Source organism: Equus caballus, chromosome 30, assembly GCF_041296265.1.
Source record: "Equus caballus isolate H_3958 breed thoroughbred chromosome 30, TB-T2T, whole genome shotgun sequence".
Taxonomy (NCBI): Eukaryota; Metazoa; Chordata; class Mammalia; order Perissodactyla; family Equidae; genus Equus; species Equus caballus.
Window position 1 is genome coordinate 13,366,658 of NC_091713.1, and position 26,429 is coordinate 13,393,086.

The window sequence follows — 26,429 nt, forward strand, 5'->3', positions numbered from 1 at the left end:
GGCCTCTTGGCAGAGATGGCACCCTCCCCCACTGACATGTCCTCGAGACTCACGGCAGATGCCAAGACACCCAGGTGACAGAATTTCAGACCTGGAGCTGAGGGAGGCTTGTCTTGTACTTCTTGCCACCTGCACACATCTGGGAGAGTCAGGATTGCCATCACCTTCTGAGTCAGTCTCTTCAGGCCCTGACCTTTCAAGAGTCCACCTGGCTATTGTGTGCTCCGTTTTTCTCCAATCTGAAAATTAGAGAAATTAAGAAAGAAAATTAGAAAATTAGAAAAATTAAGCCTCAGAGACTCACAAGCAGGGGCTATCACTGAGGAGGCAGACAGGCATTTCTAGGCAATCTATGCCCTCATCCTTGAAGACAGGCCTAGAGATGGCAGGCCATCGCTTTTCTCTTCTGGTTGGCACCCGTCTACATGAGGAGTGTCATCATTGCTGGGGTTTTTTTGTCATAAGACTTTTCCTTGGTCCTTAGTTCCCCCACACTCTCAGTAATTATATTTGCCATCAATTGTCTTTGTGGGGATTTAGAGACTCTTTAGGGATGAATGCCAACTCTGAGGCCCTCCAACAAGACCTGTGATGTCGGCCTTTGTCTATGTGACAACCTGATGGAGAAGTGCCCTGAGTTAACAGCATGAGCTGGTTGTCATGTGTCACGGCCAGAAAGCCTCCTCGCCGCCTCTGAACCTGCCCTCTGAGTGTCTGGGCATCAAGTAGCTTTCCCTGGGGCCGTCCCAGGCCTCTCCTGCCTTGTTACATTGATTAGACAGCTAGCATTTCGTTACGGCTTGGGAAAGGGGTACTTTATGGCAGCTCCCCTAAAAACCCATTTCCACATGAATCCCCTCTGGCCTTTTTCTGTTTGGCACATTGTTTAGACAAAGAGGAGTTTGTATGTATCACTTCCCACCAGACTCTCCTAAGTGGAGGCCTGGGATTTGGAACTTAGGAATTTTTTCTCTTTCTAAATGAATGCCTTGTTGAATGGGTTGTTGACACAGTGCAGTTTCTCACATCTGTATAGCAAAAAGGACTGCCTTTGCCACAAGGACACAGTCTTTTATTATTCTTGATATGAGCTACTGTATTTACACTTATATACTTTGGGGGATTAATTTTTGCTTCTCAGCATCATTTACAATGTGATTCATATCTAAATTTAATATGAAATTATATACTTCCCAAATATTTCATCTACATTTTGGAATTTTGTCTTCAAAAATGGTTTTTTAAATGATCTAATCCAAACCTGTCATTTTACAGATGGGAAAACAGAAATTCAGAGCAGGATTTCTCAACAGCAACACTACTGACATTTGGGGTCAGCTAATTCTGTGTTGTGGGGGGATGTCTGGTGCATCATAATATGTTTAGCTGCATCCGTGGCTTCTACCCTTGAGATGCCAAGAGTATCCCCCAAATTGTGACAAAGAAAAATATCTCCAGACATTGTCAAATGTTCCCTGGTTGAGAACCCCTGGTCTGGAGGTAGGCATACAGCTAAATTGTGACAAAGCCAGGAGTAGGACCTAGGTATCCTGACTCCAAGATCCATTCTTTCTAGGATGGGCAACAGAATTAAGCTCTCAACATGTGCAGAGCTCAAAGTAATGGTCAAGAACACTTCCACAGCTCTCAGGGAAGATAAGAGGGCCCAGGAGGCTAAGGAACCAAGAGCAAGGAAGAGCTTTGTGGAACTCTGGGCCCAGACATTCTCTCTACACGATCTCCCATCTACTAATAGTACCTGACCCAGTGGCTCATTGACTCAACTTCTATGAGAGAACTTCTACCAAACAACATGTCTTAGAAATTCATAAGTTGTGTGTCCAGAGTGGACAGACTTAGGGGAGAGAATACAAGAGGCAGAGGACTGTTTCTCCATGTGTGTTGACCATCCACACACCCAGAACCTGGGACAAGCCCCATGGCAGACGTTCCACAAGCCTCATACAGTGAGTGTGACTCGTTCTCAGCCAGGTGGACGTCAGCTTGGGCCTGATCTCCAGCCTCTGGTGGAAGTCCTGATTCACACAGTTTCCTTGGCTCTTTTTCCTGAGCTGTAACAAACATCCAATTTGTATAGGGCTCCATTCTTTTTCCTTTAAATCCGTGTCACTTTTCTCTCCTGGCCACAGGCTTAGAGGACATGTAGAGCACTAAATGTGGGGAGTCTGGCAGGTAATGAATACCTCAGGGTATTGCCACTTTCTGATGGAGGAGGGCAGGTGTAATTACCAGGGATTTCATAGGTGGGAGTTGAGAAGTTTTCACGCTGGGCCTGGTATGAACCTGGGTTTCCACTGTACAAAGGTAAGAAAATTCCACTGTCAGGGCTCTGATGGGAGACGTTCTAACATTTGTTCACTCAGCTCTGTCTTTGGCTCACGGGGCTCCATGGAATGGTCTGAGGTGCCTTTGCTCTAAACACAGGATTTCCTTAGGTGGCTGCGCCTACATACAAAGCAAAAATTTCACTCTCTGAGTCTTTTGTTTAAATGATGCTAGAAATACTGAAATACAGAACTTTTGCATGAAATTACCTTTGAGTAGTTAAATAGGCTCTAAGAACAGAGTTAATGAACTGAGGGAGAATAGGTTCTGGTTATGCTGCTCGAAATTGTGGTTTTATTCTAATAAATCATTGCTTTAGAGAAAAAGTCCTCTCTGAAGTTTTTCTGTCGTATTTCTTTTTTTATTCTTTGAATGAACAGTAAGGTATTCTCTGTGCTTCTGAGTTATTTCCTTCCCAGTCACCTGGTCATGATCCAAAGGGAAAAACAAACTAGATGGATTCTGTGAGCAGTATTTCATTGCCACTCGCGTGTGGACTACAGTGCTCCATTTTCCACCAAATAAAGGAAGAACATTCTGGAAACCTTGCACAAAGAAAAATTAGTGTTTATCTCTACAGTTGAAGTTTCTTAGGGGGAAAAATAGAAGCAAATCAAGTAAGAAGGAGCCTCAATTTTCATGAATGCCAGTCTCTATTTCTGAAGATTTCCCTCTTTGAGGAAGAGTTGTGGCGTCTTGTTGGCTTAGTGTGCGGCTGCATGACTGAGGAAAGGAGCTCTCTCCCTCTGCCGTATTCCTCCAACTGTAAAATGGGGACAGAGCCGTGTCAGCTATGTAGAGGAGGAGAAGACAATTCCTCTACCCTCTAGGTCCTTCTGGGTGGTCCAAGAATTAAATTGACATGAGACAGAATTACAGGAAAAAAATCAAAGTTTAATAACTTGTAAACATAGGAGAAACCCAAGAAAACTGAGTAACTCCCCAGAATGGCCGAGGTCACCACCTTAAATGCCATCCTCAGCTAAAGACACAGGAGGATGTTGGGGGTAGGAGAAGTGAGTTATGGGAGATGACCAGAAAAAGCACAGTAAACAATAGTAAGGTTATCATGCAGATTTGAGTCCTTGCCTTCCCTTGATAAGAGTTTCTAGAGATAAGGTCATCCCCCCTTCTTCCTAGTACAGAGGAGACACTTTTACAAATGGACATTTCCCTTGCAGGTGTAAATGTCTCTTACAAAGGGTACTTCTACTTGGTTTTCAGAGCTTTTTCCATGTCTGCAGTTTCTTAAAAATAATAAGCCCAGAATAATCCTCATGCCAAAGAGACACATCTTGAGGCGGCAAATTCTGCTCCCCCACAGCTGTCAGTGCAGCAAGGCTCTTGCCACAACTGCTGTATCAGTTGGGAAAGAACTCTGACTTTTATGAAAGAATGTCATCTCAGAACAGGCCAAAACCCCAGCATGCCCACGCAGCGTTCAATATTAAATGGCCTCTCCCCACTCCACCACTTACATTCTTCCCTTCACCAGTGGGATGGCAAAACCACAGTCACCTCTCTCCGTCCCCTTCCCCAAGAGCAGCCATTGCCTGCAAGCCAGGCAGGAAGGAAACACCGGAGAAGACACTCCCTGAGCAAGCAGATGTATCAGCCAGGGTCCTGACAGGAGAAAATGTGTCACACCCAAATTGGGTATTTTGAGAAGACTGTAATAAAGGGATTGTTTATAAAAGTATGGCTAGAGTGTAGAAAACCAGAAGCGCTAATACAGCAGCCCAGGGTGAGTAATAGCAGAGTGCCAATTTCCCCTAGGTCTGAAGGGTCAGAGGGAGGGAGTTCTCTGAGCCAGATGAAAGGAAGTGTGGAGAGGCCTCCTGACTTGCCTGCCTCCCTCCAGAGTGTGAGAGGGTCTGTCGATGTGGTCCTGGCAGGCCCACCTCCCAGGGCACAAGCAGGATGGAGAAGGGTGGAGAGTGCATCTGGAGGGCACGGAGGAAAATTGGCCCAGCATGGATCAGAATAATTCTTTCAAAATAGCCCTCCTCACTCCCTGAGACTAAAAGGCATCCTTGCTTTCACTCCTGCCACCTTTCGTTGTCCTTGGATGGATACGGCTTAACACCTCCCACCTCCTGTCTCACCTGTCATTTTCTGTCCTGTCTGTTGCCCTCACTCCATCTTCTCCTGATGCTGTAAAAATGGAAAAACTAAAGGCTGGTTCAGATCCTCTCTTGCTGCCAGCAGCATGATGTTTGTTCTGCCATTAGAGCAACACAGACCTAGGATAAGGAGTTTACTGTGAGCTCGTTGCATTCATTTTCCTCAGTACAGACTAAGCAGCAGCCTCTGCCTGCCCAAATTCTGGCTGTGTGGGACCCAGTGGCATAGCCATTGCTCTGGCCCACTCACCAGCCGCTACTCCACACGTGTGGATTCCACACGTGATGTGATATCAAACTGCGTGCCCTTTGGATGTCAATCCTTTTGGTCCTCTTGAGTAACATTTAGAAAATTGTTTATTTAGATACCCTGTTGATACCCTAGAGACCTACAATAGTTGATGCTGTCTAGAAGGGGATTCACTACGCATTCTACCCCCAGTTTTTTCCCAAGTTCAAATGAAGAGCTATTGATGAGACTTTGCCCGTGATCAGAATAGCATTGAGTTTTGTTGCAAATACATTCTTGAGCATCATAATCATAAAGATAGATAAATAGAGAGCTAGAAATAGAGAGAGATAGAAGAGTGTGTGGGTTTGTGTATGTGTTCGTTTTAAAGATGGGTCAATTTGCTTAGAGCCATCCATTTTCTTGCCTTGACCTACATTCAGTGAATGGCTTCTGTTGGCATGTTGGCTGACTGGAGCTTCAGTCCAAGGGGTCTTCAGTTCCTCTAAGAGTCCAGGACCAGCCACACAAATACCTTGCTTCTTGGGAGAAAGCCATTAAATGAGGAGCAGGAGGCGTGGATTCTACACTGGCTTCACCGCATCTAACTGTTGAACCTGCACACATCACTTTACGTCTTTGGGTCTCAGGTATCTTATCTGTAAATGCAGTAAGGATGAAGTGGCAGTTACTCTCTAAGTGAACAATGTGGAGTAACTTAGCCATTTCAGTAGTGTTAGATGTAACTGCTGAGACTTGAGCAAAGACCTTCACGGCCTTTGGAAGTCGGATCTATCAGACATGCAGGGAAGGGGGGTGCTAAACTTCGTGGCCCCAGTACCATGCCTAGTCCTGCCCAAGGAGGATGTATCTGCTGAGTGATTAGCAAGTCCTCTTAAAGGAGGACTACGTAAGCTTCAAATTTACCATGTGCCCACCAAGGGGGTCATTGTGTTCGTCAACCTGTCAATAAACTACATGATAAAGATTTGAATAATAGAGCAGAACAGTTTCAATGGACTTGTTATAATCTATCAAGTCAATAAATTACAATTTTAGAAAATCCCTGAATACAAATTTACACAATTTTGAGTTGTTTTACAACTTATCAGGCCATTAATCTAAGTTTTAAACGTCCCTTAATATGCTTAATCATAGCCTGTGCTTTTTTAAAGTGCTGAAATATGTTTCAGCATGCTGAACCAGCAGCACAAGGAAAATATGACTTTAGGGAGCTCCATAAAACTTGCCAAAGCAACCATAAATATATCCAGCGTGAGGTCTGTTTTGTGTACAATTTATAGGCAGTATGTTGGGCTTGATCTAAAGGGTCCGTACTTGTCCTTTACCTTGTCTCCCCAGGTGGGCAAATGTGGTAGAGAGGAAAATGTGCAGGACATACAGCCAGAGGTGGGTTTGAATCCTGTTTTTGCTACTTACTTCCAGTGAGAGCTTGGGGCAGCCGCTTTGCTTCTCTGAACGTGTTTCTTACATGCCAATAGAAGGCCTACCTTATAGGGTGGCTGGGAGGATTGGCACAGAGTGAGGTAGAGGTGAACCATCAAGGGATGCTTCTTAAATTGGAACCACATGTGAGAGCTGACACTGAGCAAAAAGGTCAACAGCATTCTCGTCCAAAAAAACCCCCTACACACCCCCCACTGTCCATCAGAGAAGCCAGCAGTCAGAATACACTTACCTCCATCTCTTTTGTAAATTCAGACACACCCCCTACCCCACTAGTCACCATAACTACCACCTCCTACCCATCCCCTAAAAATAGCAGAAGAAAGAGTTTAGAATCTGGGCAGGTTGCTTTTAAAACATGTCTAACTCTTGATCTAATTTGTCATTGTTTATAGAGCACTCTCCCTTGATATCTCCTTTCATTTCCTTTTGTACCCTCATTCAGGACCTTCCTAGGAAAGATCCCATCTCTGAATATTTCCATCTCTACTTTCTAACTCCGAGATTGAAAACTTGCCGGTCCTATAGAACTGAGCTCCACCTGAATGAAAGTCACTATCAGTGACACTGGGGATGTAAGGATAAATGAGATTCAGGCTCTCCTTCAAAGCACTCAGTCTTACAGATCTGAAGATGAGGTTTTTGCCTGTAGCATAACAGTCATATGTAACTGCCAAATCTGTGTACCTACTCCTGGGCTTGGCCATCCTGGCTGAGAGTCTTTCTCTCAGCTGCCACCATCGTGTCCTTACCCAGACACCTTTATGCTAAACTCGACCTTCTGGGGGAAATTCATTTACTCCATTTTTATAGATGAATGTTTCTTATCATGCATGAGAGTTTATTAAATCAGTTTGTTATGAGGGGAGTTCACTAGAGCCCTCTCCGATGCTACCCGAGGGCCCTGTGCCATCTGGACTGTGTAATAGGTGGAGAGTATCATAATAAGATCTTCTGGGACCTAAATGGGCTTCGAGATGGATCTGGGTTACATCATCATCCTCACTTTTATTGTGTCAAAGCTGGAAAAACTGGCTGGAAAGTTGCCAGTTTTCACCTACCCAGCAAAGCAAATTTTGCATTTCCTCTACCCCACCCAGTGAGTGTCACACGTTTTTAGTGACTGGTTTATTCTGGAATACTTCCATCAAATCCAAATATGACCTGGGTGAGCTGTGACCTGGAAGCAGAGGATCCTTCCCTGGTGAAATGATCCTAAGTCTTCTGATTTTAATAACTATTTTCCACATGAGATAAATATTGACCATCCTACTCAACCATACATGCTTATTGATTCTAGAAATTGTCAAATGAAAATGTTAAACATTATCCTCAAACACACACACATATGTGTGAACACATGGCTGCAGAGCCAGAATACTAATTCTCTAGGAGCAAAAATGGTCTTGGAACAATTGCTGATTTGCTTTAATTTTGCTTTCCTAATGAGTATAATTTTAATAACTAAAATTTAATAAAATATAAAATGTAATAAAATATTATTATTATTATTTTTTGGTGAGGAAGATTATCCCTGAGCTAACATCTGTGCCAATCTTCCTCTATTTTTTTTATGTGGGATGCCATCACGGCATAGCTTGATGAGTGATGTGTAGGTCCACGCCTGGGATCTGAACCCGCGAACCCCAGGCTGCAGAAGCAGAGAGCATGAACTTAACCACTATGCCACCAGGCCGACCGCTAAATATTTTAATAATTTTAAATAATTGTTTCGTTGAGGAAAGAGAGAAAGAAAAGAACCTTGGGGAGAGTTGGTTTGGATTCTATTGTGGGAAGTTTATGCTTCCACAATTGTAATTAAAGCAATGGGGGAAAAGCTACAGAACTGAATAAGTGTAGATGCAGGATGCAGGCTACTTTTAGGAGAAAAGTTCTTTAACAGACTGATCCTTCCTAGGGTTGATACTTATGTTATTTCACTTTAGAACTCAAGAGTTTTCCTCAAGTGGAACTACGGAATAGAGTCAGAGGCCACTTCTATTTGGTCAGCACAAAAACATCTTTTCTTTAGCTACCAAGATATTTAAAATTAATGACTGTCATTTTCCCAGGATATAACATTCAGATCAGTTGTGTTTTTGATTCACAATGGAGATGAGGGAAACCTTCCAGGAGGATGAAGCCAAAGTACCTCCTGAACAGTGGTTCTGCAAGCGTCAGGCCAGACCAGCAGCTTCAGCTGGAACTTGTTAGAAATGCAGATTCTCCTGAATCAGAAACTCTGGGGTGGGGAGTGCCCAGCACTCTGTGTTGCAACACGTAGTTAAAGTTTGAGCAGCTTGCTGTTCTTAAGTAAGAAAACATGAGCTTTGCCTTGCGTGCTTATGTGAAATCAATTCCCAGGAACCTTTAGTTACTTAAACAAATATGTGCCTAGGGAGACCCTGTTAGGTGGCCGATTGCCTCATTAAAGTTGACAAAGTAAAGAATCTGTGCTGTTTCCCTTGTGTGATAGAAACCCAGTCACTAACTGAGAGTCTGAATCAGATACAGGACAGGGAAATGCCCAATAGGTGAGCTAATCTGTGATCCTGAGGATGGAGGAGCCAGTGCTGCTGTTTCTCCTCCACTAGAGAGAAGGAGATGATTCCTCTATCAGGCAGCTCCCTAGCTGCCTCCGACATAGTCTGTTCCATGGCTAGAACAGAGCTGACTACATCCTAAAGATTTATGTACAATTTGTAAAACAAGCTTTCTCTTCTTGAGAGTTCTGAAGCAGATCTGTCTTTGGTGCTTTCGTTGAATGCAAATATTTTGGCATACTTTGCTTCCTAGGTAAGGAGAGTGCCTTGCTCATTGGCATTTAATAAATATTTATTTGTTGGTCGACTGATTTATTATTCTCCTTGTCAAGTCACTTGGCTGCTGCTGGCACCAAGTGCACACGCAAACAGCAGATTCCTGACTCTGCACAGTTGTGTGTCCTCTGCAAGTTCCCACAGTGGACTCGTTGAACAAGTGGTCAGCACATTTTAAAACGTTGTGCTATAAAAGTACAAGTTGCACGAGCATTTTTGTCCTTCATTTTGCAACAGCTCAAATTGGAAGAATGTTGGCAGGGTTGTTAGCTCTGTTTTACAGATGAGGAACTGTGACCCCTGGAGCTGTGTTCTGTTTCAGAACAAAGAGAACCTCCAGTTACTTTCCCTCTCTGTCCTTCAGTGGCTCCCCATTATCTGGGTTAATTGCAAAGTTTTTAGTTTGAAGAAGAAGTCTCTCCACAATCTGTCATCCCCCTATTTTTCCAGCCACATTTCTTACCTCCTCACCACAGCCACCCTAAACTACAGCAGAGGAAAATCATAAAATAACACTGACTGGGCCCTGACCACATGCCAAGAGCTCCCCATGCATCATCTCATGCAATCCTCATAACAACTCCCATGAGGTGTAGGCACTATTACCATCTCCACTTTACAGATGAAGAAACTGAGGCACAGGGAAGCTAAGAAACTTTACCCAAGGCCCCATAGCTACTTGCAGGTTCCAGCACACTAGCCAGCCCCACACTCCCATGGCTTTGCCCACACACTCACTTTGCCTGGTGTGCACGTCCCTTGGGTGCCTAGCTGACACTGACTCCTCCAGGTCTTATTGATCATCATCTTCATGAAGACTTTCCTGGCCCCTGGCCACTGCCCCTGGTGGAAATGCCCCCCTCCCCATTTGGCCCTCATCGTACTCCAGCACAGAGCTCTTTTGTACCCCGGTTATACTTTTTTGTCTCACCTGACACACTGTAAGCCCCTTGAAGACAGCTGGTTTTTATGTTCTTTGTAATCCCAGAGGCTTGCACAGTGCCCGGCCCAGACTGAGAGGTACTCAGCAGATGTTGAATGAGTGAAGGAATGAATAGATGGGAGCTTCCTGGTGCCTCACCTGGATGTTTATCCACTAGACTAGCTTGCAGGGTGGCCAGGAGTCTGGGAGAGCCATTGCTCTGTCCAGTCCATGTCCCTTGGCAAAGTTTCTTCTAGGCTGAGGTTTCTAAGTCCAAACACGATGAACTGTGTACCCTGCTCTGATTAGGGGACAGCAGCTCAGCTCTTTGTAAATACAAAGAGGGCAGTTTACCTGGAAGGCAAGATGAAACAGCCCTGTGTAAGCTGGACCCAGGAACCAAGCTCCATGATGGGGACACTCACAGTGATAGAGCCTGGTGGTGGTGTCCATTCCATGGAGCCATGATAAAGCCACCACCTGCATTTCATCTTGGAGGAAAGCTGATTGAATACCATATAAAAGAGCCTGTTGAGGGTATTTGTGGAACCTAAACAAAGGTAGCCTTCATACTTTTGCAAACTGCAGCTGCAGACCATCCATCCCAGCGCGTGATAAATGCTCCTGACGTTTCCTTCAGACGCAGTGCTAGGAAAGCTTTTAAATTCTCCAGTGCAGAAGTCCGCCTTATTGATCAGGTGCCTCTCATTAAAGGTTGCCAAAGCCCCTCAGCCCCAGAGAGAGTGCTCCCCTCCCAAGCCTCCTCTGCAGTCCCAGCCTTTCAGGCAAAGAATATGCGTGTTGTTGGAAAACAGGTGTAGACCTTAATTCTTTTTCGGTCCTTACCATACGCACACTGGAGAAGACTGCAGTGAGGTAAATGCCGTATTTACTCAGTACTTCTCTCCCTAAGCTCCATCTGATTCTCCACACACACATTTTAAGAAGAAAATAAAGAGAAAACAGGGCCCCCAAATAATCCTCCGAATTGGAATTTGCCGTTCTGCTTTGAACTTGTGTCCTGCTGCCAGCAAGGGCTTCTCTGCCAAGGCAGAGGGACAGTTGAGGGAGTCAGAGGCGGTCAGTGGCTTGCCTCTGGCCAGAGCTGGCAGGAGCTTCTCGTTGCATTTTCTCCTTTACCTTCAACTGGGCTTCACTCATCCCCTCTTCTTATGAGCACGTCGTTCGCCTCCCTTCGCTGCTCAGGTTTGTCAGATCCCACCCAGTTCTTCCAACAAGACGGCAGCAGCAAGCTTGCGGGTCTTGGAGCTAAAGCCAAAAGCTGAAATTGCTTTAGTTCTAAGCCTGAAACTTGAAAATAACCTGAAACAGAAACGCCAGCATCTCCCTTTTGTTTTATATGTAGACCTGACTGTTTCTCCATCCTCCCACCATCTTCCTTGTCCCTCTCTTCCTCGCAGCCCTGGCCTGGACCTCGTGCATAGTGTACGTTTCATATTTGTTTAGTGAAACTGGACGGATGCCCTCCTGAGGTATGGAGGCCTTCTGAAGGAACTGGCAGAGAAAGAATTGGGGTCATTGCAGCCAGTGCTGCTGTTATTGAACTTTCTTACTCTTTCTTATTGAATGAGAATGAAACTCTCTAGGATATACCAAGGGTCCAGGGATTTGGGACCGAGATGCTGGGATAATGTCTTTCTTCCTCTTGCTTCCTCTCTCCTCTCCCCTCTTTTAGTGTGAGGCGGTCATGAGAACGTACAGTTCGGCGTGGCGATCCATTGAGCACACGTCAGGCTTCAGTGAAAGTTAAATTTACCTAACATCCTAAATTTTACCTAAGACGTTTCAGATCCAGCCTCTTGGTCCCAAAGGTCCCTCAGATGCTTTTCCTCGCTAGGATAACTCCCTCCTTCTCCTCTTTCCTGCAACTAAGGCTGCAGGTTCCAGACTAGAGAAACAGCCCAGTCTTGGAGGGTGCATGCCCATGGCTTTCCTAGGAGGAGACTCCCCAACCCTGCATTGAACCCAACCTGCCCAGTGGACCCTGATAAGGGCACCTTCTCTCCCACCACCAGGCATGCAGTCCTGTAGGCCTGGAAAGGCCTTACTGCTGAACCAAGGGGGTTCTGTACTGGCTTATCTGACATCCGTCCCCAGGAAACACTGAAACCCATGCTAATACTGGTGCCTCAGGTTCTGTTCCGGTCTCACCCATATGTAGTACTACCAGGAACAAGATTGCTATCCTTTAGGATATGCTCTATATTTAATAGAACTTGGGAGCTAGCATAGACAGTGTTCATAAAGGACAGTTTTATAAAGAAAATGGACTTCAGTAAGGAATGCCAGGAAGATATATACCTAATTATTAGGTGATGATGTCTGTTGCCTTTTTGTTTTAGATTACTAGGCTGTTTATTATGGTGCTTTACCAAATTCTAGGGTGGATCTGGGAGCTAGTATTTCTAGATAGTCCCCTGACTGGGTTATTTGGCTTATTTTCATAGTTCAGGGTATTATTTACCTAGGTCAAAGGTCAGAAGCAGTAGGATATTGAAATTCCTGGGACCAAAGAGAACCCAGCAATGAGGTCCAGAAGACACTAAACGTCAGTATAACAAGCTGAAGTTTTCATATTTATAATAAAATGGCTGCAGAAAAGAAAAACATCTTTTCCCTTGGTCCTGTTGTTTTCCAGGCCAAACAGCATCTCTTTGGTGACAGATGAGTCTGCATCAGCAGATGCACTTCTGGAGTGTTCGCTGTTCAACGACAGATCTATTATTTAGCTCCGCAGTCATAACACATGAGTGAGCTTCAGTCGTAAATGGACCCTTTATTAACAATAAGTACCCAAATCCAAACTGGGTGCATCTGAAAGAATTCTAATTTAAGGAGTGCCCACTGCTGCTTTTCTCAAAAATTCCTTCCATGCTATTTTACAGCATCTTTTGCCAGATCTTTTGAAATACAAACGATGAAATAACCACAATTTCAAAAGATAAAACAATCACAATAACCACAAACTAACCACAGTAGTTCTTTTCCCCAGCATTCAGAAAAATCTCCAATTGTCCAAAAATCAGGCAAAGGAGAGAGTGGGCAGAAGTTGGAAGATCTTAGCTTCACCTTGGGTCTAGAAAAATTGGGCACCTTGGGCAAGCACAGAGCCTGCCTCGGCCCTGTTCTGTGTAGTGGGAGGACACTTTGCCTCCCCAGCTCTCTCATATGGGCATAAACGACGAAGAATCCAGTGATTCGGTGGCCTGAACTCCTAGGTCAAAGGCGGCTGAGGGAAAGCCGGGAGAGGAGTGATGGTCTGTGAGATCCCGGGCCATTGGCTCTTACAGCAGCACCATGAGAGAGGGTTCAATGAGACAGTAACTATTATTTATTGAGAATCGACTTTGTGGCAAGTGCTTAGCATGATTATTTGCTTAATAATCATGTAAATCCGTCAAAATTAGGCTTCTAATCCCCACTTTACTGATGAGGAACTATGTTAAAACAATATGTTCATGGTCACACAGCTAGTCAGAGCTGGGGCCTGTCTGACTTCAAAGTTCATGATCTTTGTAGTAGTAAACTCATACCCTCACTGATAATAATGATGATAATAACAAAATTTTATATTATAAATTTTTAAAATATTTTGAAATTATATAATAAAATGTAATTATTATTATTACAATAAAGTAATAATAGCTAATGTTTATTGAGCACTCATTGTGTAGCAGGTACTCTTGTAAGGGCTGTTACAGGCATCTGCCCTTTTAATGATCACAACGACCCTGCTGGGCAGGTGCTGTTCTCAGGACTAGTTTATAGACGGGGCATGCAGGAGGTTAAATGCCCTCAGATGCTCACAGACACACATCAGTCAATGGTACCCACAGAGCTCAAACCCAGGCGGCCTGTCCACAGGGCATGTGCTCCCAAGCTCCAGGCCATACGCCACACGGTCATTGGAAGGATGTGCTGGCAGCGAGTGTTCCTAACATTGGAGAGGTTTCTCCGGGGTTCCTCAGAATCCCACTTCCCACTTCCCTTCAGATCCGAGAATGCCTGTCTCCTAGGATGTGTCTTTAAGCCAGCTCGTCCATTTGAAATAAGTTCCCTAATGCAATGAGCTAAGAGATGGGACCTCTTCTGAACAGGCCGCTCTCAGATTTCCAATTCTTGCTGACAGACCTGCCCTGAAATATGCCTGTCTCCATCCTCACAGCCTGGCCAGCTCTGTCCCCAGCCTGCTAATTGGAATGAAGGACCCTGCTCCCAAAGGCCGCCCAGCCCTGGGCAGTGCTTCATACTGACTCCCTCCAGCTCTGCAGTCCCCTGCTGGGCCCGCCTGGTGACAGAAGCAGTGATGGAGAGCTTTGGGGAATTTTCCTCCTCCTCCCTGTGGTCCTGAAGCGCTCCTTTATTGCATCCATCTCATTACCGTGCTCCATTTTCTGCTCTTGCACATGTTCTCTCACACTTAGCTTTATTGTGCATCCACTTGTCACCTTTCCCAGCCTGGCTTTTAATAGTGTAAATCTTCCCTCTCTGATGGCATCGCTGCTCATTATTTGCTGTCTGGCAGGCACCACATGCGCTCACCCACTGGCCCCTCTGAAAAGCCAGCCACCTACAGTGTAGGGACAGCACCCGCATCTCCTTAAAGGTGGTTCAGTTCTGGCCCAGCCCCAGGGAGAACAGGTTCAAGCGCTGCTGGGTTTGGCAGAAGGGCAGCACTCCTTCTCTGTCTCCAACCCAGGATCCTCCCTGTAGGAAGAGGGGTCAGAGGTCACTGTGTTTCACCTTTGCCAGGCAACTGGCTTTGGACAAGTCACTTAAGTACTCTGAACCTCAATCTCTGTAGCCTGTAGGGATGATGGTAATAATAATTATAATAATATTTCCCTAACAAAGCTGTTGTGGGGACCCAAATGGAAATAAGATATGAGAAAATTCTTTGTAAATACAAAATTTGTAAAACTTGTAAGGAAGTTATGGCGGTGGTGTGGATGGCTGATGGACTGAATGGGTGATTGATTTTGTCAACCAGAGCAGACACTGCTCAAAAATAGGCCCAGAGCGCGCCTCAGCCTCCCAGAGTCTGCCCTACCTGCCCCGAACTCGGCCCTGAATCTCATTGCTCTGGACTTTGTCCAGGTGCATCCAGCCCCATGATCTTTGACTAGGCCATGTAGGATCATTATTGTGGCTTTATGCAAAGGAATTCAATACAATTTTGTTCTGTAACAAACAACTGAACTGTGCTTAGAATCTCTGGGGTCCCTTCCAGTGTGGATCTGTGATTCTGTAATGGAAACTTACGTTTTGATGGAACAATGACTTTGAAAGCTATGTTTAAAAGCTCCCTCTGTAAATTGAGCGATTGCAACCTGCTTGTTTCTCCCTCTACTTCCTGGTACTGGAGTTATTTGAGACCTACACGATCATTATTATTGGGCATATGATAATTCCTAAAAGATTCCTGGAAGCTTTCAGTCACGTGAAATCATCGAGATCTTCCTTCAGAAAAAGTAATTTCAGATCACTTCCAGAAATCTTACTGGAAGTGTTTAAAGCTTCTCCTTTGAGAAAATCCAATTTTAATTTTCTTCTTTATGAACCCTCTTTGCCCATCTTTCCTATCAGGTTAGGCCGGCACACTGAGTAAGTCAAAAGGTGAGAGGGAAGTCATATTTATGGGCTTCAGTGTGTCAGTGGTGGGTTAGCAATAGAATCTTACATTTTATTATAAAGAGGAAAGTGCTGTTTAAATAATGGCTGGAAAAGTACACCCTCATCCCTTGCAGTGTGATTTAGAAATTGGCATTTCATCAAAATGTTTTAGAATGGATTTGTCAGAACGCCCTAAGCATAGAAGGATGTAGAGTGTTGCTGCATTTCTTGGTAGATCAGAAAAGTGAGTGGGTTGAGAAGAATATATATTGAGAAGTACACACTGTTTAAGGTTCCTGTCTTCCCAGTCATCTTACTTAGAATGGTTGGAGAATTTTCCAGACAGGACTAATGTACCATGGGTAGACAGTGTGAGCACCTACATCATGTCTGATCAAGACAGAAACGAAAGGGATAACATAAGGGAAATCACACAGTTAGCTTCTGGATGCTCAGACTGAGTTTACGTGGATTACTTTACAAAAGATGTAAGCAAACCATATATTCTTTAATTTAATTTTTTGGGGGGAAAAGAGGAGAATAATTTGTTCTCTGTCTCTCACCGCTGTGTATATGTATGTTCATGAAACAATTTTTTGCTTTAATTTTTTAAGTTAGGCCTAAGAGAAAGGCTTCTGATGGTCATTAATTTGATGTCGAAAGTCTATTTTCTAGTAGTTGACTTGAAGAATAGGAATTCTTTCTTTCTAGAATAATATTTTATATCTGCACGCTGCTTTACAGTGTGTCTTCATTTCTTCACAACTGTCCTTCAAGGAAGGTGGCACAACGGGGCCATTGTGGGGATGAAGAAACCAAGGCCCACACCTCAGATTACACGGCCACTCAATGGTAGTGACATTTGGATTAGAATCCAGTCTCCTGGCTCCTAGTTCACTGTGGCGCCCATTATACCTGGAACCTGTGAGAAAGGAGAGAGGCTCATTATAAATGACTATACAGTGGACCCTTTTGTTATCCTTCCAGGTTTTTCTCTCAAGACCTGAATCTGATCCAAAAATATATGGGAACCAGGAAAGACTACCTGGTCTCTACTGAGGACAGCACTGTGCTGCTTCTCCCTTCATCCTCGGCTCTCATCAGACGGGGCTGGGATGCCAACTAGTTTTTTGTCTACACTCTGGCTCCCTCTCATATGAGTTGGAGAAAGTCACCTGTGAGGGACAGGATGATCCATATTTCCGTGGCTTCCATCCACCGTGTGGAATCCCAGCATCCCCATCGCTGCCGCTTGCCTCAGTGGGAGAGAGGAAGGATCCTGGACCACAGCTCTTAGTTGCCGCTTGGCTCTGCGGCTTGCCTGCCCTGCCTCAGTGGACGACACCTTTGGCTGTAGAGTCCCTTCTGACTGTCTTGCTTGTTCCACTTTTCCCATCATTCTTCTTTTCAGTGGATTTTGATGAACTTATTTGCCTCTGACTTACCTCGGAGAAAAATTTCCAGGCATGTTTTGGGAACTAAGAATAGATGTGGAAGGCTTAAAGATAATTCTAATACTGCTGGGATTGAGATAAAAATGATGGTAAATGGTATTTCTGGTTAGGTTGATCTGGTTCACCTTGACCAGTTTCTACTGAGCAGATCCTTAAAAATTTGTGAACTTAGACATCAGTTTAAAGAGAGTCAAAATATACAAATATAAAGGAATTGAAAGGCATTACTGGTTAATTTACTCTGCAGCCTCTAACCTTGTAGAGAAAAAACTATTTATTCTCACCAACATGCTTCCCTTGAGAATTTACTGTGGCTGAGACGCGGGCAGGGGAGAGTCATTGTTTCCCATGTGTCTGTTGAGGGCCCTCCTTGTGGGGATCCACAGAGGAGTTTAAACAGAGCTCATGCATGGGAATGATTGCTGGTGTTCTCTTTCTCCCACCCCCTTACCATCATCTGTCATCTTTCTCTGACTGGGGAGGGATCCTTCGAATGGTCAGATTTTTCCCAAGCCCTCCTGAGCCTTATAGTCTGAAGAGAGGCAGCTTGTGGGTCGAGAGACAGGCAGTGAAGAGCCTCCTCAGGTCCATGCTCTGCGACTAGGGCAGACGGGAAATCTGTCTACGGGATCACGTGTGGTGGGACGGTGAGCACTCATGGGGGCCACTCCTTGGCAGCCCCCGGTAAGTCTGTGTGGCAGCTGGCCATCGCCTTTGTGTTGATGGAGTGTCTGTACAGTTCACAACAAGCCTCTGCCTCTCTCCCTCATGTCTCACAAATCCTTTCTCCCTCCATCTCATCACGCCAGGCGGGAGGAAGTGTTGAAATGATTAATGAGCAGGACACAAAGACAACTGGTGCCCAGAGCAACAGCTGTCTCGCACCACACGCTGAGTAATCAGATACATGAGGCAAAGTGGGGTCTCCACCAGGGAGAACTTTGGTAGAGGAAGTGCTAATCTACTCTTGGGAACACTGGGGTGTCAGGCCCCCTTCCCCACTCTGTCTGTGCCTTTAAGCTTTTTAGGTCCATTTCCCCCCAGTTCTGCTGTTGGGAGTGAAGTTGTGACTATCTCCTTGACCCTGAAAGCTGGGAGAAGGCTGTGTGTGTGGGCACCACCACGGACCCTCTGCTCCACCCAGAGCAGCAGAGAAAGGAAGGGTTGAAGTCGATGTTGCCAAGAACCTACCCATGTTTGCATTAAAGCAACTTCTGGCAAGAGGTCCGAGGGCCGTTCTTGATCACAAGTGGTATCTCCTGAGCGCTTTAATTACAGAGAATTAAGCAGGAAGTGGAGTGCTGGACTAAAGGAATAATGACACAAAGGAAGTGAAGCAGAAAAACTTAATTTCCTTCCTTTAAGAGGAAAAGAATATCCATTTATTTAAATGAATTGCAAAAAAAAAAAAAAAAAAGAATGAAGTGTGGCATTTCCCCCGGCCTAGAGTTCAATGGGTTTTTGAAGGGCTGTGTATCTCCTGGGCCAGACCATTGCCTAGGATCTTCAGTCCATCCGCAGAAATCGCACGGCAGGCTAGGAACCTCATTAAGATGCAGGAGCATCTCCCAGACGAATGACTCAGTAAGGCAGCCCCCCTCCTGCTTCTCCTGCAGGCCCTTGCCTGGCTTAGCTCATATTTTACATGCAGCACCTCTAGTTACCCAGAAATTGCATGCGAAATTGTGAAATAGAAAAGCAGTGGGCCATGTGGCTCCATCAGTTCTGCCTGGCGTTGCGTCATCCTTGACTTGTACTGTTCCAAGGCTGGGCTAGAGGCTTTGCTACAGAAAGCCCGGAGGCCCCAGACACCCACCAAAAGTTGCAATTTGAATATGTGCTCCTAGTATACCTGTTGTGCAACTGGGGCAAGAGAAATGGATGGAACTGAAATAAGATTGGAGAAATTCACAGTGAACAGCAAAAGTGCCACAGTGGAATGTAGACAGACATTGTGGTTATTGTCATGTATGCAGTGACTGTGGGACTTGATGTTTTACTAACAGGAGCCTTGTAGGGCCCAGTGCTTAATACCCAGCTCTGTCTTCAGTGATCCCCTATGGCATCCTGTTTGTGAGCCATGGTACCCAAAGTGCAGGACAAGGGGTTCTAAAACCTTGTCATTGACACTGTGATTGGGAAATGCTAGGATATCGTGATTCAGAGGGAGGCAAGTCCGGGGACAAGGAGGACGAGAAACAGGAATCCATCACCAACTCTGTGCTCGGGACTTCACATGTCAGTTCATTTCATTCTCACACAGTTCCATGAAATAGGCATTGTTCATCTTATACAGGGTAGCAAACTGGGAGTTGGAGAACTTCGACTACGTATGGGAGGCAGCAGTTGGCATAATGGAAAAACCATGGCCTTTGAAGGCAGACAGAGGTGGGATCAGAGACCAGCCTTACCACCCACAGCTTTCAGCAATTTGGGGCAAGTTATGTAACATCTGTTTTCTCATCTGTAGAATCTGGACGAGTATGCCCATGCACTGGCTTGTTGGGAGGATTAAATAAGATACTGTAGGTAACAGCACAGCCCTAGCACACAATAGACCCTTGGGAAATGGCAAGTGCTGTTGTATGACCTCACAGTGGGAGAATGAGATCTGGACCCCGAGTGGTCCACCTCATCCCAACCTCGTGCCCCCTCCGTGGCCCCCAGCCTCTGGCTCCACCCCTGAGTACCGTTCTTAAGTGATGAGAACAAGCACAGCCAGACACAGCACAGGACATCTGATGAGCCCAGCACCCTAGGGATTCTTTACATTTCAGCTCTGTACATTGCAAATTAGTTCCTCCACGCTCAGCAGACAGGGCCGGTAGGCAGGAGGACGACATCGCTCCATCGTGCACAATGTAGATGATTCTTTGAGCATTTCTGTAGGTTTGAAATATTTTATTTAAAAATTTACAACGCCTGTCTCCAAAATTGCATGACTGAGATTTCATCAGACCTGACAATTGATGAGATGAAGAGGGCAAGACACAGAAAAGAGTTTAAAAATAACCCTATGCATAGCTTCAGAATTTGCCACATTATATTACAAAAATTGTATGTCTCTGGGTCTGTCTTCCCTGCTACTTTATGTAGTACCATCTTTGTATCCCCAGTGCCTGGTCCATTTGGACTGAACTAGCAACATACTAACACAGAGCTGGTAAGGGAGCAAAGGCTGTCCATTTCCCCAGGACTTGAGTCTGCAGAGCTGTGTGTGGCTTCAGCTTGACTTCCTCTCACCTTAGGACCCCGGGGCAGACAGTCTATTTCCATAAGTACCCGACTCGGCCATGTGGGTGGAGCTTGGCTGGCTCTGAGCACTAGAAATGTCCATGTCCAATTACTCAGGAGGTGGACTGGGGAGGCGCTGCCTCCTGTTTCCCACCGAGATGCGCTTTCATTCCCTGAAATGACAACTTCTATGCGCTCACTTAATGGGATCCCAAATAACATGTTTCAAACAAATCTTTTATCACCGTTGCCCCTTGGAACACATTTCAAATGCTGGCCATTAAAAACAGACCATTTCGCAGGACTTTAATGATGACACTAATAACTGTGGATTTTTGTCTCCAAGAGTCTTGATGAGCAGAAGCGAGGAGTAAATTACAGAGCTAACTTTTATGTCCACGGTTTATTGATCTGTGAGCTTCAAGGGAACTACACCAGCCCCAAAAGCTTGGCAGTCCAGATTACCTTTTCATCTGTGTAATTGGGCCACCAGGGTACCATTAATTTTTAATTTATATTAATAGGAAGACAAAGAACATGACGTGCCATTTCTGTAATAAAGTCATGAACGTGTCAAAATATTCTACCTGATAATTATAAATATATCAGTTTTCCCAAGATCCATTGAGGAGTATGTTGCTCATTTATTGTGTTTTTCATCCTAATTTATCAAGAGAAGGTTCCAGATTGCCACGTACACTTAGATCTCCAGAGTGCAGGAGGGTGCTCCATCATAGGGTATCCGACTGTCTTAATCAACGTCCTTTCCTGCCTCTGTTTCTTAACAGGTAAAAGTCATGCTTCGCATTTGTTCCACGCTGGCTCGCGATACATCAGAATCCAGCTCTTTCTTAAAGGTGGACCCCCGGAAGAAGCAGATCACCTTGTATGACCCCCTGACGTGTGGAGGTCAAAATGCCTTCCAAAAGAGAGGCAACCAGGTGCCTCCTAAGATGTTTGCCTTCGATGCAGTTTTTCCCCAAGATGCTTCTCAGGTGGGTAGAAACCCTGCTCGGGCCCAGATGGTGCTGATTTGTTTTGAGAAGTTTTACTCATTCACCAGGACCTAGGAGCTGGGCAGGTGTCTTCCAGAGCACTCTGATGGACCAGTTCCTCCACCTACACAACTTTTAGAAGCCAATTTGAGCTCTATTAAATAGTTTAGCCCTTTTGAGTTACTGGTGCCATCCCCTGGGCAGGATCATTGTGCCAGGATTTCAAGAAAATGTGTCCTTAGGAGAAAGAAGAGCAAGCCAGTCAGGGGATGGCATACAGAAACAAGAAGATAGCAGGCAGAATTGGAAGTTTCAGGACTGCTCATCGAGGTGCTGGTGACTGGTCCATTAGGACCCCACTGCTGCCTGGGCTCCTGGATGTGAGTGTGTAAGACGGGAGATATTTCAGGGAGCTGGAGTAGAATTAGGCCAGACCCTGGGGCCCTATATAAGCACACTGAGCCGGAGGGCAGGTCTGTAGGCCTAGCAAGGAGCTGGAGTGCTAGGCAGGGAAACTGACATGCAGTCCTGTGGCCTGGATCAGTGGAGTGGAGGGGGAGGAAGAGAGGGAGCTGTTGCTGCATTACAAACCATCCTAAAATTTAGTGGCTTAAACCAATAAGCATTTATTATTGCTCCCGAGTCTACGGGTCAGCTGAGCATACTTCTGCTCCTAGCTTGGCTCACTCCTGTCTCTGTGGTCAGCTCTGGGTTGGGCAGGTAGCTCTGCCAATCTTGGCTGGATGCTGTCACATGTTTAGGCATTGGCCAGCTAGTGTAGAGTGGCCGTGGCCGGGTCACCTGGTTTCTCTTGCACATTGTCTCTCATCGCCCAGCAGGCTGGCTTGGGCTTGCTCTCATCGCGGTGGTAAGCACCCAAGCATGCAGCCTCTTGAGGCCTAGGCATGGAATGACACAACATCCCTTCTGCTGTGTTCTGTTGGCCCAGACTTGAGGGGTGGGAAGAGACTCTGCCTCTTGACTGGAGGAACAGCAAAGGCACATTGCAAGGGGCACGCACACAGGGCGGCGGGGGGTGGGGGGGCTATCAGTATAATTTGGAGGCTTCTTGGGAGCCCATGTTGCCAAGATTCCTGAACCAAAGCTGCTGAGTCAATCCCAGTAAGAGCAGATGTCTCCTAGAAGATTCAGTTGCAGCATCTGGCAGAGTCTGCAATGAATGGGTGCAACTGAGTCTTCTAGGAGACATCTATAATCCAGGTTATAGGGACACAGTTGCCTGCATTTTGGCATCAGACATCTGCACTTTCCTGACTAATTTCCTGCACCTCCTAAAAAGTGTTTTATACAAAACAGTGTGGGCTATCTGATAGCCTATGGCAGAACCTGAGGACAAGAGTGCTGATAGCTAATTTGTAGCTCCTGTTAATTTCCTCCACATTGCATCTGGGTGTAGGAAGCAGTGATGGTCACTCAGGCTCCTGTATTACACCCTAGGCACAGCGTATATACATAGGCTCCATTCATTAACAACCTGAGCCTATGGTTTCCCCAAACAGTCTTACCATGGGAAGACCAAGTACTTTATAAATAAGTTCTATGGTTTCTCTCATTCGTTGTGTGTTGTACCATCCAATGGGCTCACAAATCTAAACCTGACATTGGGTCTAATAAATTGCCTACAAATAACTTAATTAGCACAGTTAAAACTTTTCAAAAGCAAATCTCCCTAAGTTGTGAGAATTCCAAAGCAAACTCTAAATTAAGCATGGAGTATTAATAAGTTTTAGATTTATTCCAGAAAAAGGAGCTATTTTTATTGCTAGTCTTTGCTTACATTTCACTCTAGGTTCTAGAGCTCATATGCTTAGTATTACAGTTGCACTTGCTTCAGAGTCCTTTACTTTTGTTAAAACTCCCAATATTATAATAAATTGTTTTTATATAAATTTGTAGTTTTCAAAAAATTTTATATAGATTAACCCATATGACTCTTCCTAGAATTCTGTGGTGTAGGAAAGGTAGGTATTGCTATTTTCCCATTCCAGACAAGGAAACTGAGACTCAGAGATTAAGTCTCTTGTTCATAGTCCTTTTCCTGAGCAGACATGCTTCCTGGGTTCTTCCCCTTGCCTCCCTGTGTCCTGCTCAGTGTCGTATTGCATCTTTGGCCTTTTGCCATTTTATCCATTGTTTACCAGCAGTGTGTCCTTGGGCAAGTCACTCTACCTCTCTGGGCCCCAGTGTCTTCATCTGTAAAACGAAGACAGGACCAAAATGTACCTCATCAGCTGTTGTGGTTCACTGAGTTGATGATACGCGTGAGGTGCTTAGAATAGAGCCAGAGCATAGTGAGCACTCAATAAATGGGAGTGGTTTTTACTATTGCATCATCATTGTCGATAGTAATATCCTGCTGCTGGCCATGGCCAGCCTCAGCGCCCACGGGGTAAGTACCCTTTGAGCCCCCAAAGCAGGAAAGTGTGCAGAGTGGGCCTCTGCTCTCAGGGCCTTGCTGTGGCCTGTGGAGCAGCAGCCACCACAGGGGCCCCAGGCAGTTACAAATTTTGCTTTTTCTCAGTCTCGAAGGACATCAGCTTCCTGAAGCTAAGCAATGACGGGAACAGCGCCTGCTCCTCGCTGCCTCTGTGAGCCATCCTCAGTCCCTTTGAGTGGCCTCGGCAGTCATCAGCTGCCCGCTGCTGGAGCAGACCTCTCAGTCTGGCCTTGGGCAGGTGTCTTAGTCCCATTGGACTGTCATAACAAAACAGCACAGACTGCATGGCTTACAAACAACGGAAATTTATTTCTCACAGTGTTGAAGGCTGGGAAGTGCAAGATCAAGGTGCTGGCAGAGTTGGTGTCTGGTGGGAGCCCTCCTGCTGGTCACAGACAGCTGTCTTCTCACTGTGTCCTCATCTGGTGAAAGGGGCAAGAGCACTCTCTGGAGCCTCTTTTTTTTTTCGGGGAAGATTAGCCCTGAGCTAACATCTGCTGCCAATCCTCCTCTTTTTGCTGAGGAAGACTGGCCCTGAGCTAACATCCGTGCCCATCTTCCTCTACTTAATATGTGGGACGCCTACCACAGCATGGCGTGCCAAGCAGCGCCATGTCCACACCCGGGATCCGAACCGGCAAACCCCAGGCCACTGAAGTGAAACGTGCACACTTAATTGCTGCACCACCAGGCAGGCCCCTCTGGAGCCTCTTTTATACGAGCACTAATCCCATCATGAAGGCTCCACTCTCATGACCTACTCACCTCCCAAGGCCCCACCTCGAGTCCCATGACTTTGGATGTTAGGTTTCAACACATGAATTTGGGGGGGACACAAACATTCAGTTGTTCCCAGTAAGGGTGGTGGGGAAGACTCAGACCTGGGGGTAAGCAGAGGCTTCCTGCCGAACTAGCCCTGCCCACGGGATCTGCGGCTGCCTGCTTCTCTAGGTCCAAGGGGAAAGGCAGCAAGGGGCCACTGTCGGCTCCTGACAAACAGCAGACGGACGGGCCGCTGACCACTCTCTTCTCCGTGGACACTGAACAGGCACTCTGCCCTGTGAGGCCTCTGCTGTGTCTCCTCTGTCATCCGACCTTTGCACAGGCGATTTGGTGATGGCAGGTTGGTCCACACACAACCAGTTATCTCCCTACTGATCTTGAACCTAACACAATTTATTTTATGGATGGCTCAGGACAGGCTCTCAGCCTCCCAAACCCATCTCACTTTACGTCCAAAGAGGGCAGAGCTCATTGAGCAATAATTTCTTCCACTCTGCAGAGGTGCCTCTGGCAAATTCCATCAAGACTTTGCCATCACGGTACTGCCTCGGTCTCAGGGTTTAGCACCAGGCTCTCACTGCCTAGGCCCTGGGGGTGCGACAGATCTTTGGTCCCCACAGCAGCCTTGTCCTGCCATTCCCTTCTCCCAGGAGGAGCCCCTAGCAGAGTTGCTGAGGTGACCACCGGAACAACTGACAATTGTTGGGGATGCGGTTTTTCAGTGTTGGTTTGGGAGAGAAATATCCGAATACTTAGGTTCGTTGTGCTGCTGCAGCCTGGAGTGAATAACGGCACTCATTGCCGAGGCTGCGGGTCGCGGAGTCCCACGGGAGGCCTGTTGCTCTGACAGCTGCAGAGCTGCAGCATTTGCATGGCTTCTGGATGCGTCCAGGAGATCTGAGACAGGAACGGCACACAGTGAATCATCTTGTCCTCCCGCTGCTGTGAAAATCTCAGATGCTAACCAGAGAGAGATTTCCCAGATCTTCAAGTTGGTCCACAAAATTTACAGAGTTCTTATTGTTGGCAGAGTGCTGTATTATTGGGTGTTAATGGGGAAAAACCAAAAGCCATCAAGAACCTGATCCCTGTCTAAGGATTTAATAGTCAAGTTGGAGAGGAGACACCCATTATGACCTGGTGACAAATGGCGATTGATACTGTATACGTTGAATGTATCTGCAGAGAAAGAAAGAAAAGGCTGGTTTTGAAAAGAGGTGGATGTAGATTGAGAAGGAGGAAGGAAATTGGGAGAGAAAGCAGACATAGATCACGAACCTCCTGCTCATGTTAGAACTACAATGTTTCTCAAGGTCATTTCCTGAAATGGCATATCATCTTTATCCCTCTACTAAGCCTGGCTCATTTCATGAGCACTGCGTGTATGTGTGTGTGCACGCACGTGTGTGTATGTGTGTGTGTGTGTGAAGGAAAGATCTGGTTAGCAGAGGGCAAGTGGAAAGTTTAAATGCGTTGTCTGGGAGGCCAGTAGGGCAGATCAGGGAAGGGCGTGAGGTCCATGGAAGCACCCTGTGTTCCCGTTCCAGCCTATTCCCGCCTGGTCTGCAGAGACAGCAGCTGAAGTGGACCACAGATGAGCAGAAGGCTGGTTTGCAGTTAACATCTGTAGCACTCAGTCTTGCAAGGGGTGGGGGATACCGGAGGGTTCTGAGCACCCCCAGAACTCGGTTAGAGGCTGACCCATCTGGGAATACGATGACTCTGGGATCTGAGCCCCAGGAAAGCAGGGTGGAATTCCCCTTGTTCATGGTCCACTCTCTGCTTGTGTCTCCTCTTGTGTCTGCCAGGCTGAAGTGTGTGCTGGGACTGTGGCAGAGGTGATCCAGTCTGTGGTCAACGGGGCAGACGGCTGCGTGTTCTGTTTCGGCCACGCCAAGCTAGGTCAGTGAGAGCTTCATTTTTTCCTGCTCCTCTTTGGATTCTCATTTCACCCTCTCCAATCTT

At 46.0% G+C, this 26,429-nt stretch overlaps 1 protein-coding gene across 3 annotated transcripts in view; it reads left to right on the plus strand.

The window, feature by feature from the left end:
• Window positions 1-26,429, plus strand: part of KIF26B (kinesin family member 26B) — a 441,074-nt gene that overhangs the window by 332,048 nt on the left and 82,597 nt on the right. For all 3 annotated transcript variants that reach the window (XM_023632451.2, XM_023632452.2, XM_023632453.2), the window contains 2 exons: window positions 21,017-21,223; window positions 26,273-26,366. In XM_023632451.2, the coding sequence (XP_023488219.1) occupies window positions 21,017-21,223; window positions 26,273-26,366 (301 nt within the window). The remainder of the gene's footprint in view (window positions 1-21,016; window positions 21,224-26,272; window positions 26,367-26,429) is intronic.